This window comes from Atractosteus spatula, chromosome 12 (assembly GCF_055471065.1).
Source record: "Atractosteus spatula isolate fAtrSpa1 chromosome 12, fAtrSpa1.hap1, whole genome shotgun sequence".
NCBI classification, from domain to species: domain Eukaryota; kingdom Metazoa; phylum Chordata; class Actinopteri; order Semionotiformes; family Lepisosteidae; genus Atractosteus; species Atractosteus spatula.
In genome coordinates, this window is record NC_142717.1 from 40,534,895 (window position 1) to 40,547,985 (window position 13,091).

Genomic DNA, 13,091 nt, shown 5'->3' on the forward strand with positions numbered 1-13,091 from the left:
TTTTTGCACTCTCACCTTCAACATGTTTCCTTAAAAAGCTTGGTGTAGTACATTTAAGAAGGCTAGCGCTGTAAGAAAAGGCCTTTACACAGAAAGAAGCAAAAGGTTCCTATATCTTCAGGAACAAACATTCCAGTTTTAAAAGGCTTATTTAGTCTAGACCCTGCTAAGTGCCTTTGATAAATCTACTTAAAATATCATTTAAAAACTCTTTCAGTTCTAGTAACTAGGAACAACTATTTGGCACCAGACAGATAAAGTAATAACTTTACACACAAGTTGTTAAGATTTTTAATAAAATTATCTTTAAGTTCAATCTCATGTATGGTGTATAAATATACATTCATTTTTAATTTATTTTGCATAGAGGCTGTAAGAGTACTTCATCCATTTTAACTGCCCAATATCAGTAGGGAAACTGGTACAAAAACTGAAATTAATGCATTAAATCCATTTCAAATAAAAGGTATTCATTTACCCTGCATGTACATTATTTATTAAATTACTGATTCATTGGCACGAACCAAGCCTGAAGGAGTTTTCACACATTTAATGTTTTTCTTTGTGAAGTCTAATAATAATGCAATAATCCTTTTATTATGCATTTTATATGAATTTACAGTACTGTACCATTACTGCAGATTTGTTTTCTTCAAATTGATGGTTAAGAGATAACCTTACAACAGGTCTTGTTTTGTGGTCCATTTTGGTATCATATAACACAAGTTCAGAATTTGGATGGTATAAAGAACTTTAAATATAAAGTTAGAAATAAATTTCCCTTTGTGTTTATCTCCACAATTAGCAATGTAACAATTCTTAAAGGTTTAGAAGGTTTACCATCTCAGACCCCATGGGCTTGTGTTGTTGTATACCTCTTTATGCTTAAAATACATGTGAATGTGAAAAACTGGACTATGCCAGAGCCTGGATCCTATACCTTTCCTCACACGCAGGCTAATCCCACTCTAACCCCTCCTCCCCCGTCCGTGATCAGCTTTCCCTTTTTCTTCAGTCTTTTCGTTAGACAGCTTGAGATCCCCAGCGCGCCACCTTTGAGGAAGCGCACAAAATTATCGCCAACCAGAGGGCCCATCGCAAAGAGGTTGCTCTCTCTCGTGCACTCGAACGTGTAAGGATGGATGTCGATTGGGTTCTGTTTACAGGAGATCGGCTTGTTGGGGTCCAGACCCAGGTATTGTCCTTGGTCTTTCATAAAAAACAGATTGGGGTGGGTGCCTATCAACACCAAGGCCATGGAGATCTTGAAGACTTGAAAACTGTTGGCACTTTGAAGGACGCACTTCATGTCCGGTTGGAACGAGGCGACATGATGTTCGGGGAAGCTGGAGTAGTCCGGGAATAGGCTGGAGGCTGCAGCATGAGGCTGAGAGCACATCATGCGGTAGACCTTGTGATACTCGGGGTAGAGCGTCTCAGGAAGCTGCTTGAAGATCAAGCCAGGGTCGTCCACCCGTTTCCGAAAGACATGAAGTATCGAGATATTGTTGTTGTAAGCGCACAGAATGGCATCGGCCGCACTGAGTCCTGCCCCAACGATCAGCACTGGATCCGAGCTCTGCGTGATGTTTCCTTTGCTTATGGCAGCTCCTAAGTCTGATATGCTGTGGAACACGAAGGGCAAATCTTCCCCTTCGACCGCCAGCCGGGCTGGGGAGTCAGAGGCCCCGGTGGCGAGCACCACATTCTCGGCAAACAAGCAGAAAGGCACGTGGGAATCATCCTCAACCCTCTGGTAGCCTCTCACTTCCCAGATTCCTTGAGGAAAAGACGCTGGGCCGTTGTCTCTCTCCTCCACATCCTGTTCGGAACCAGCTGCGTCTCCTCTGTCCACCATCTCGATTACGTCCCCCTGCTCTCGGTGGAGCTTCAGCACAGAGGTGACGTAGGCGTTGTCGACGAAGTTCTTCTGGAGGCCCATCAGCTTGACGTAATTCTTATAGTAGGAGGAAATCTCTTCCGGGGTCGCTCTGTCATTAGCAGCACTCCTGGGAAAGGAAACAGAATTATTTTTTAAATTTATGACATTCTGGTGTACTGCTAGATGGAGTTTGGAACTCTTAAATGCTTACATTTCCAAAACTTTACTACTGCATGGTGTCTAAACACCCATTCTCTCCATTACCTACCCTTATCGCAAATAGATATTTTGTTTTACAGTAATGTGACTCTGATTATATCCTTAATCTTAAGGCTGTGTTTCTCTGGAAATGGGAGCCTACTGTCAGTTCAAAATAAAAATCAGACAAATCTTATCAAACTAAATCTATGAATGTACTGGATTGGGTCCTAGTATAGTATAAAATAGGCGGATGCCCCAATCCATCTCCATAATGCCTTCCCAAAAGTATAAAGGATCAAGTCCCAGTAATCGCTGTGCTGTGTACAGTTTGCTCTGATGGAAAAAAACTGTCTTCTGCTACTAGAAGAACATGAGGTATGAACACATTCTGATGTATCACACCTGTTGCAGTATCCACTGCTGCATTAAGATGTGTATGGAGAACAAACCAAGGAACAAGTCAGGGAACCAATGGTCTCCCAAGGGTTGGGTGAGAAAAAATACATGAATTACATGAATAAAATAGCTTCTTTCAGACACATTGTACAGTGTAATTTTCGGGGCTGTTAAATTTGTCAAAATGTGCTCTTGATCATGTTTTTTAAAACATAACTGTTGGACATGCTACTGTATATAAACACAATTCAGTTACATTTTAGCTCTAGATATACAGCATACACAGCAAGCAGTTCAGTTGCTGTACTATTATGTCGAAATAAGAATAATGAGACGTGTCACAATAACGATGAAAGCCTCAGTTCAGAGCCATGTTAATTCCTACCATAATCTTTGATACCTTTGAAATGTTTAAATCCCCTAGATGTGTTCAGCAGTCAGAGTTGGATGCTGAACCTTTCTGGAATTTAGGAACAAGTAAAGGTTTATTCCATGCTGAAAAGAGAAGAAAGGAAACACAACATTTTGGCTGTGGAGCCTTCTCCGGCACGTTGTGATTCCTTTCTTCTCCTTTCAGCAAGGAATAAACCTTTATTTGTTCCTTTGCAGCCTACGCATGCTGACGCAGCTCCCTGCTTGAGCTACTTTCTGGAATTTAGTTTCTCACAAACTCCTGTCATAATATTTATGTGTTTGGGTTGACTACAATTTGTAATTCTAGATATAGTCTATTGAAAATATAAGAACTACATCTAAAGATCTAATTTATATTACACGTACATTTTTTAAATGACTTAAAGTTTGTTATTCACAGCCCAAAGCTTTGAGGTGCTGCAAGAGGTGTAATACTGCAGAACAAATACACTACCTCTGCTTCTTGCACGTGCAGAAAGCATCTTTTCTACTATAGAAAGGATGCACAGAGGATACTGGCATTTGCAGGGAATGCAGAGATTTTAAAAGATTAAGGTCAAGAGTGAAACCTGTAAAGTTGTGATTTGCTATAGTTCTGTTACTTTTTATTTCACAGTGTATACATTCACAAATTCTACAGTACTGTCAGTTCAGTGCATGTGTTGTTGATGTGAAAAGTGTGTGGCAGTTGCTGAACATCCTAACTGTGACTTCAAAGAATAGGCCTTCAGCAAGAACCTTTGTTTATAAATGATCTAAACTACCTAGCCACTGTCAAGAGGAACAATTTCATTCTTTGGATTAAGTGATACCGATTCCTCTTCAGTAATCTGTTATCTGATTCACTTGGGGGTGTTATTCTCAATAAATAATTTGATGCAATTTCTTTTAACATTTGGAAGTGGTTGTTTTAAAGTGTGTTACACAATTCTAATACTGTACATTTGAGTCTTAACTTAGTTTTCTGGTTTTAACTTTAATGTGCTTAATTAGTATCATGTAAGCTGACCCATTTTTATTTTAAACTATTAGGTTTGTCCTTCAAGGCAATTGAGCTAAAATGACATTCTTGGAACAGCTTTAAGGAAATCAATGTTATTTTTTTATGCAGTTTTATGACTTACTTGGGAACGATAATGAGGTTAATTCGTTGTAGCCACATTATTTTCCTACAATGTGCTTCACATACGCAATTGAAACCTTTGAGAAATTATCAAAATTTGTATTTTATTTTCTCAGTTTATTTTGGCTATTCAGTTAATATTCATTTTATTTTGGCCAGGATGCACTAAAGTTCATTCAGAGTATCACTGCATATAAAAGCTAAAAAGTTTTTTTTATCTAGGTTTCCTTTTTAATGCATTTACAAAGATCCCTAATGCTTTTATGGGCGGACTTTCCTCAGATACAAAAATGCAAAAACAAAAATGTTATATGTCTCCTTATAAGGCTGTGAAAATGTTGGCATTTTCCATAATGGTATCATTTTATTTGGCCATTACTGAAAAGAAACTTTGTTGAGGTGATGATGTAATTTGGGTGGAAAACACTGTGCATTTTAAGAAATTAAATACTATCTGCAGTTTACATGTTTCGTTTTTGACTAAAAAGCAAGAGTTTAAATACATTTACAGTTTAGTACACTTTTTTAACAGGTGTAGGCACAGGGTTTTAAAGGATGTCTGAGCTTAGTTGTGCTCTCAGTGAATCGGAAAGTTGGGATAAAAAAAGGACAACATTTCTTTCAAAATACACCACTGTGCAGAATTTGTATGTGTTTTTATGATAAGAAGCTAAATTTACTCTGATAATCCATGTGTCTTGTCTGTGTCTAGTCGGCTTTTCTGTCCAGAACTTTTCTTCTCATTTCTCAAAAATATTGATCTCTGTTGCCCAGTGTACCTGTGTTTCCCTGCAGTCAGGTCTCTGTAGTTCACTCCTGGGAGCTCCATCCAAATACCCAGACTGATAGTCAGCATGGAACCTTCCATTGCCTGAGAAAAGTGAGTACAGTATATAGTACCTTTATCCACTAAGGAACAACAAATTACTCTTAGTATGCTAATTTGAACCATGTTTATCAGTAGTAGTGATGTTCTAAATGAAGAAAAACCAATGACCACTGGCCTAGCACCGCTCATAAGATAGATTTGCTGTCCTGGCCTGAAGACAATGCAGTCCAAAAAGGAAAGACTTAAAACAGTAAAGGAAAACAGAGCGAAAAAGTAGCAACCACAAGATCAGCAAAAAGCAAATGACATGCAGCACCGCATATACAATAATAATTCCAAAATTAAAAAGGTCTGATTGCGTTTGTATAGCATTTTATTTGACACTGAAGGTTCTCAAAGTGCTTCACATACTGTATAGTGGGGGCTCACTTTATCCACCACTGGTAAAGTGGTGGACTGGATCTGTGTCCGCAGCCTCATATTACACAGCCGATCAGGTGGAAAAGTGAGGTATTGTGCACCCAGTGGAATGGAAGAAGAAATTTAGGAAGGCCAGAGTAAAACTGAAATTCTGCTCTATGGGTTAGATGGGATGAATGGCCTCCTCCCATTTGTAACCTTGCTTATACTCTTAATGAATAACACTGGGAGTAGCATCAATCTTTGAATAGAGCAATGGAATCTTAATCAGGAAGACCTTGGTTTAAGGTCTCATCTGGAGGATGGCAGCTCCTTACTGGGGCGTTAGTTTAGAAATCCTAGTGCAGAAGGAAAAGCACCACCTATTTGTCCACCAAGACATCTCCCTACCTAGTACTGACATGTGTTACTCTTCAAGACAGACACCTGCTAGCACACTTCAATTCACAAAGGATACCCAAATTCCTGAGAGACAGGAAAGAAAGAGTTTATTCCAAACTGTCCTGAAATCAAATTCTAGAAGATCCTCCACGTTGGTGAGACAGTTCACTTACATGGACCACTTACTGTATTTTATTTATGAAAAGACCTCAACTTTATATTTAAAGCTCTGCTTGTAAGGGGGTACGTAATCCACTTCTCGTGTATGAATTCCTACAGTGAATCTTAATCTATATTGACAGAGCTGAATTATTTGAAATCCCCTGACCATATTTCAGCGGACTGCCTCTCGTGGTCGTGCCCTGAGTGCCGGGGGTCACTCACGTGCCAGGCTCCTCCTGGGGTGGCTTTGCCCAAGACCAGGTGAGGGATGTGATGCTGGTGCTCCAGCCGCCAGGTCAGCACCGAGGGGAACTCGTATCCAAAGTCGGCGTTTGGGTGCAGGAGTGTATCGAATAGCACTGCCGCTGGATTGGAAGACCTCCCCTCCAGCCCCTCGCTCAGGTACTCTAAATCCTGAACCACACGCCACACGTTAGAACTGCCATTTTTCTGGGTGGCTGATTGGATGCCAAACACATCCTTTCAGTGAATAAACAGATGTTTTAAAGTGGGTGTCTAGGAAGCCCAGTATGTTGTACGTCCAAAATGCTGCTTTACCCACTAATTCCTCGGATGCATTCTTAAAAGGCTTCAGAATACTCGGAAGTCTTTAATTATTTAAAATGCAAGTTTAAGTTCCAGACTGAATACACCACGTACACCCATTACTCTTAATTTTGATGACGCGCAATTATCACTGGACAATCTAAATAATGTACAGTACCACACAGAAATTAGAACACATGCCCAAAGATGGCAAGCTTAATCTACATATTCGAATTTTTGCTCATGAACTGTTGCATAGTATTATAAATAATTTTGATAAGAGATTATGCATTCCAATTCAAACAGTAGGCAACTGCAGGCAACTGAGAATTTCTACCTCATTTTTACCTGATCAGTGATAGAGAGATGCTTTGCCTCTTGTAGTTTCCTGAAGAGAATAGGATTTGGATGCACAGCTCCACTGTCTAGATAAGGTCTGTATCCTGACAGCAAGTAAGACAGGCATATTCCCGAAGGACCATTTCCTAGACAAGAAAAGATGAGTGTGACATGATGTTAATGACATTATTATACACCAATAAACTAAATTACTGTCAACACCAAGAAAAGTGTCAACAGTGGCTTCTGCAGGAAAGGCATTATTTTGCTCATTCTCTCTTAGTAATTATAGAAATTGTTCTTCTAACTGAGCCCAGGACTAAAAGAGTGCAAAACAAACAGTGTTATTTTTTGTGTGTGCGTAACAATTAATAATTATCACCCACAAAATCCAGAAACAACGAGAAGAGCAAATTTGAACAAAATTGTAGTGTATGTATACTGTGAGCCTCCTCTTCCTTAGAATTAGCTCATCTGTGAACTGATGCCTGGTAAAAACTAACAAGCCAACAGAGCCTGAAGGGGAACACAGGAGGAAGACCCCTTACTCACGTTCTGAGTACAGCAGCAGAAAAACAGAAAGCACCCTTACAATCTAGAAGATTACGTGCCCAATTCCTACATTTCTTTGGTTAGGGTCCAAAATACAGGAGGCAAAGGGGTTATTTTCTGTGGTAAAAAAATGCCTCTGGTGCTTTTGTATGAAAGCATGCACCCAGGCAATTACCTACCAATTATTACAACTGGCACTGTCAGTGGGTGGTCCCTGGGCAGAGTGTTTTCTTCTAGCAGCGGCATTGTGGCAGCCAGAGTTGGCACTGTGAACCAGAGACCCCGGTCTGTAATGCACTCACTGCGGAAAGGAAAGGCACAAACTTAGTGTTTCCCCCCCAGAAAAAAAAAATGTTGCTGCAGCTTGAAAGATGGTCATTTTGATGCCTACTGGTTATGCCTCAGAATGCCTCGCTGGTGGGAGATTCTGTCCTATCACACAAACCACTTTTGTCACCGGGAGAACCAGTTAAGGCTGGTTTAGAGCGCAAGCGAGATTATGTCACTGCCTGTGATCTCGAACCCTCATCCTTCACAGGGTCTTCATGTCAGAAATAGCGGTCACTTCCAAGACCCAGAGGACATGTGACCCCAGTCAGTAACATCTGGTTCACGCTACAAGCCAGTTTGCTGTGACTCTACTGGGCATTATCTACAGCCTTAAAGAAACGTTCTATCATTGCCACCTGTCAGAGTTCTACCTTTTGCACTTGATTTCTTCTTTTTCTATCACATTTTAAATTTCATTACAGACCAGTAATAGATGTGTAGGATATGTCTTTTTTTCTAACAGTTTTCACAATCATTGTTCTCAGGTTTTAAACATTGAACTCCAAACAATTTCCTACCCAGGTTTGAATCCTGCTCACAGAGACGTTATAGTCTTTCTTATGTTCATAAGTGTGTAGAAAACTGGGACCTAAAGCAGTGCTCCCCCAAAATGAGTACTGTGGAAAGCAGTACCAAATCTGTGGAACACAACAGAATCAGTAGAGATCAAGTTTAAAAGATGTGGATCACAACCTCAGTGTAACTTTGTGTGTCTCTTTCCAGCACTGAACCAAATATTAAATACGCCTGTTCATCGAAAAAGACCATATTTCACATTGAAATTCTAGTCAAAACACTAAAGGCACATCATTCTCATTAAAATTGTAGTCTATGTTTCAGGTCAAAGTAAATCTTATTTCTTGTACAATTCATGCTGTTGATGTGCAACAAAATATTTGGGATGTTAAAAGTGTGCTGAAAAGGTTTGGGAAGTGCTATCATGAACATGGTCCCCTTGAATTGACTGATTATCAGGCTATTCAGAATATAACAGTGAAAACATAAGAGGTCAAAAACCACAGAACATTTATCTAGCTATAAATGATATAAATGATCAAAAAGTAGAATAGGGGCCAGGAAAAGACTATTTTCCCCCACACCTTGTAGTATTAATAATTTTCTGGTGGTAAATTGGTTTTGCACACAAACAACCACCTGAGTGTTTCTTTCTGATTATGACTGGCAGCCCTAATATCAGGTGGTTTGATCAGGGAAATACTAAACACTGCAGTAAGTAGAAATTGCATCGCAGTCAGCTGTGGAAACAGCATACATAGGCAAACTGCCTACATCTATACTGTTTTAACAGAACAGCAATAATCTCATTGAATTACTGTACAGTGAAATAAGCAAAGTGTGCTTCAACTAAAAAGATCATAACTGGCTACATACTGCAGTAGAGGCTCTCATTCTTTCTTTCTTACACCTCTCACGTTACATTGTGAAATTGTGAATGTGGTGTTTTATTGTAAATTAGATTTCCAAAATGCTTCTGATGCTAATTTTTCAATACCACTTCTATTCAGAAGCAGAGTTAATAACCACATCACTTGTTTGTTGTCATTCATTGTGGCAGACCTGAAACAGAAATCGAAACTATTCAGGGTGTTGTTGTGGTGCACAGAGCCATGACCACAATAACACTGTAATGCATTTGACTCACATGGATCTCTGTCTGCTGTCCCATGTGGAAGTTCATTTACTCAGTCGTCGCCCTTTAACAAAAGCTAATTATAATCTTATTTATCAAGGCTCAAATCAGTCAAACTCATGATTTGAATGTGCCATTGTGCAGTGACAGAAACAAATCCCTTTGATCACACGATGATTTGCTGAATAATCCTCCCACTGGTGTTTACTTCTTTTACTGGCGGTCTGTAAAAGCCCACTGCATGTGGTTTTTTTGGCCCACTTGTTTACTCTTCTCATTATCCGGTGTGTTGCGTAAGAGCTTGGATCAAGGTAGCATTCAGCATTTTGACTGAATGTCTGAAAAGGTCATTTAATTAAAGGTGTGCTTGGTTGCAGCCGGAAGCTACCACTACCCATTCATGCACACAGAAACACTGTTTAGCTGTGTTACATGTTTTTAGATTTAGTTTTAAACTATAGAAAAATGAAAGTCAAATCGTGGTTATTTTCTCCTGCTTTTCTGTACTTGGGACATCTTGTCTGTGCTAAACTATACCATTGTTGTAGTGCCATAGTCTTCTGACATTAAATGGAAGACCATGCTGTATATTGGGGCAATCATATAGATTAAGTTAAAAAGGTAAAAGGTAAGGGCAGACACTGACATGCACACACTCACACCTAGGGCCACGTTTTACCATAAGCCAATTAAGCTGCCAGCATGTTTATGGCTTGTGGGAGAAAACCAGAGCACTCAGCAAACACTCCCACAAGCACAGGGAGAATGTAAAATCTCCACAAGGTCAGCACAGCAGGTTCAGAACTGAACCCAGGGCCCCAGCACTGCAAGACAGCCACTGCGCCACCATGCAAGCTCAATATTATTTTAGATATATATAGAAATGCAAACATTCGCCACTCAAGTGCAGTTTCACTTTTTAATTATATGATATACATCAGCTCCTGTATTGTTCATTTTTTGTTCTGTTTGACCTGAATGGTGGTGACATTTTTTGGAATAAAGGTCATTGGTGTTAGCACTGGAGACAATGCACATACACAAAGCTTACTGTGATCCCTGTCTAATTATAAACACATATCCTGCATTTATGTCTCTTTTTTTTGTTTAGTTTCCCGTGTGGTAAGGAAAAAGATATCCTAATAAATTAATGCACCAGAGTAGAGCCGTGGTTAGTGTTGTGAGTTTGTAATTAGAAGCCTGTGGGTTGATCTCCCAGGTGGGTCACTGCTGTTGGTGCTTCACTCAGGTCAGTTCAGTAAGATGCCCTGCTGAGTGGAGAACTGTAAGCTTCTTTGGATAACATGTCTGTTACTTTTATAATAAAAGTGTCCAAAGTTGATCCAAAATATGTTTTAATACACTTTAAAAAGAGAACTTTAAAGATCATGCTTTGAAAAAAACAATTGCAATTATACTTAATGAGTATGCTGTGCATATTGCAGCGTTTTAATTTGTTTGTATCCCATTGAGATTGGATTGTAAACTCTGACAGTATGTTCGGATTTAAAAATACTGTATATGTTCTTCTGGCACTGCAAAAAGCCCAAGAGAATTTCTGGTTTTGCACTGAAATGTCACAGATCTATTCCAGTCCATTTTTATTTCTGTTAATTAGTGCAATTTCTAGTATTATTCCTAGTATTATGTTTTAGTAATTCCCATGCAGTATATAATGATTTATTCTAATGCTAATGTTTCCACCTTTTTTCCATGTTTACGATAACTATTATTTCTTTGAATGTGCTTGGCAATCCTTAATCCACACCTGAATTCAAGAAAAAACTCTCGCACACGCTTTATAAATAGAAATAAAATGCTACTAACACACAAAATAGAGCACAAATACATTTCAGGGGGTTATAATCATTGAAACCATTAGCTGTTAATCGTCTCAAGACAATTGACGCGCCAGTGATCCATTTATAAAAGGGTGAAAAAATACAAAAAAAATTTTAAAAAAAATATTTAAAAGACCTAATTGGATGCTTAATTTAAAGAAACATTGCTTTAAACTATTTCGCTACAAAATTAAATTAAAATCTATACACATAAAAATCATCTACAGTATATTGAGATGCATTAGAAACGCAACAAACGAGTATAGGAGTCAATATAGTTTGTCGCTTTTTTAATACTTCTCAGTTTATACTTTTCTGGCATACAATTAAACATTTATTATTATTATTATTATTATTATTATTATTATTATTATTATTATTATTATTATTATTATTGCAATAAATCAAAGTGTTCACGCCTTGTAACCTCTATTGATCTGTTCTATGTAGTCCTTTAGGATTGCATAGATGGTTCTGCCGGTGCACGCACAAATACAGGATGCGAATTTCAAACATACTGTATCACGCGCAGTAATATCTGTCATTCCCTAAATTAAATTTAGGTCACGTCCACGGTCGTGCCATGTCAGCATTCACAATCTGTACGATTACCGGCGGACACTATACAGTAATACTTATTCACCTTACCTTATCTGATTAACGCTCCTCCGAAAATCTCTTTTCCTCTCAAACTAAGCCCCCCTATGGAAATTCCTAGCCGTATAAATAGACAGTCATTAGTGGGAGGTTCTGTCTCACAAGTCATGAGATGACAAGGACTGAGGTTCTTGAAAGATACCGCTGTCACCGCAGTGTGGCGCACGGCGATTTGCAAATTCCTCACCTCCTCTGCCGTCCGGGGAGCATCAGAGGATGCGCGACTCAGGCCCAGTAACCCAACTAGACGACCAGACACAGGGGCAAGCAACGTGTTCTCGGTTTTTAAATGGTTGGGACCGGAATACTGGATGTTTCACCAGCAGGCACGGAGGAGGAATGAGCACAGTCTGGCGTAGCCCACTGCTGAGAGCGCAACAGCAGGCGCAGCATCGGCGAAGTTCTTGCGATGAATAAAATAACGATTTTCTTCTGTCCTTAAAAACGCTGCAAGTTTTGTCCCCACTACAACATCGTAAGAACAAGAAATTGCACAATAAATGATAAAATAGGTACTGCATTGTGCTTTTGCTTTCTAGATCACGAATTGTATAGTTGCATTAATAATGCTTTCGTGTTAAAAAATCTAGCAGATTGTGATAATTTGTGACCTTTTTATTTCTGGTTGAATTATTCCAATTGTACGACGTAAAGCACACACAAATATGAGTACAACAGATTTCTCCATTGTTTTTTTTTTTACCTATGGTGGAAGTTGAAGCATGCTGAAACGCACACTCCGTTTCGCCTATGCACTTGATTTTGCTGGAGGAAGACATGTATTTGAGCTTTGTAACCGATATTTGCACTTCACAACATATTCTAAAACATCTCATTTAAGCGCTGTTATCTAAAGTATATACTAAACGTCTCGGTGTTTTACTCAGTATCTAAAACAAAAAAAAAACATCAAATGTCAAACATTCCTATGAAGGGTTCTCAAGGAAATTAGTGGATCAGGTTAGTCTTAATGTTTAGTGTAAGTTAAATCAAAATTCTGAAATAAAAGTTTTATTTGAATGGTTTTGTTTTGTACAAATTTATACTGAACCTGAAAAACAGTGTTTGGTCAATATAATTTTAAGATAAAGTTATATCTTGTTTTCTAATTCAAAACAGTTTTTACCTCTTTTTTAATGAAATGAAAGTGGACAGAGGAGGGTAGACCCCATTTACTGTCTGTTAAAAAACAGTGATTAATGGGAAATTAAAACGTTTGAAAAAAAGTAGAATAAACCAGTGTCGCAACTATTGAACTACTGGGGCACAATCTGAAGGTGTCAAGTCCAGAAATTGCTAATTATCAGTCATTCAGCATTTTCACTGTTTTTTTTTTTACTGTCTCAAAATGCCTGCGAACTACTTAG

General features: G+C 38.7%; 1 protein-coding gene across 2 annotated transcripts; it reads right to left on the reverse strand.

The window, feature by feature from the left end:
• Positions 1 to 802: 802 nt before the first annotated feature.
• osgin2 (oxidative stress induced growth inhibitor family member 2) lies at positions 803 to 8,094 on the reverse strand. Of its 2 annotated transcripts, XM_088929606.1 has the most exons (6): positions 8,079 to 8,094; positions 7,425 to 7,493; positions 6,703 to 6,839; positions 6,031 to 6,222; positions 4,796 to 4,887; positions 803 to 2,009 (listed from the first exon to the last, which is right to left on the reverse strand). In XM_088929606.1, the coding sequence occupies exons 2-6, from the start codon at positions 7,489 to 7,491 to the stop codon at positions 947 to 949; spliced, it is 1,551 nt and encodes a 516-aa protein (XP_088785732.1). In that variant the 5' UTR covers positions 7,492 to 7,493; positions 8,079 to 8,094; the 3' UTR covers positions 803 to 946. The 2 variants fall into 2 exon arrangements, with proteins under 2 accessions (XP_088785732.1, XP_088785730.1); XM_088929604.1 differs by lacking the exon at positions 8,079 to 8,094 and having other exon boundaries at positions 7,425 to 7,491.
• Positions 8,095 to 13,091: the final 4,997 nt, after the last annotated feature.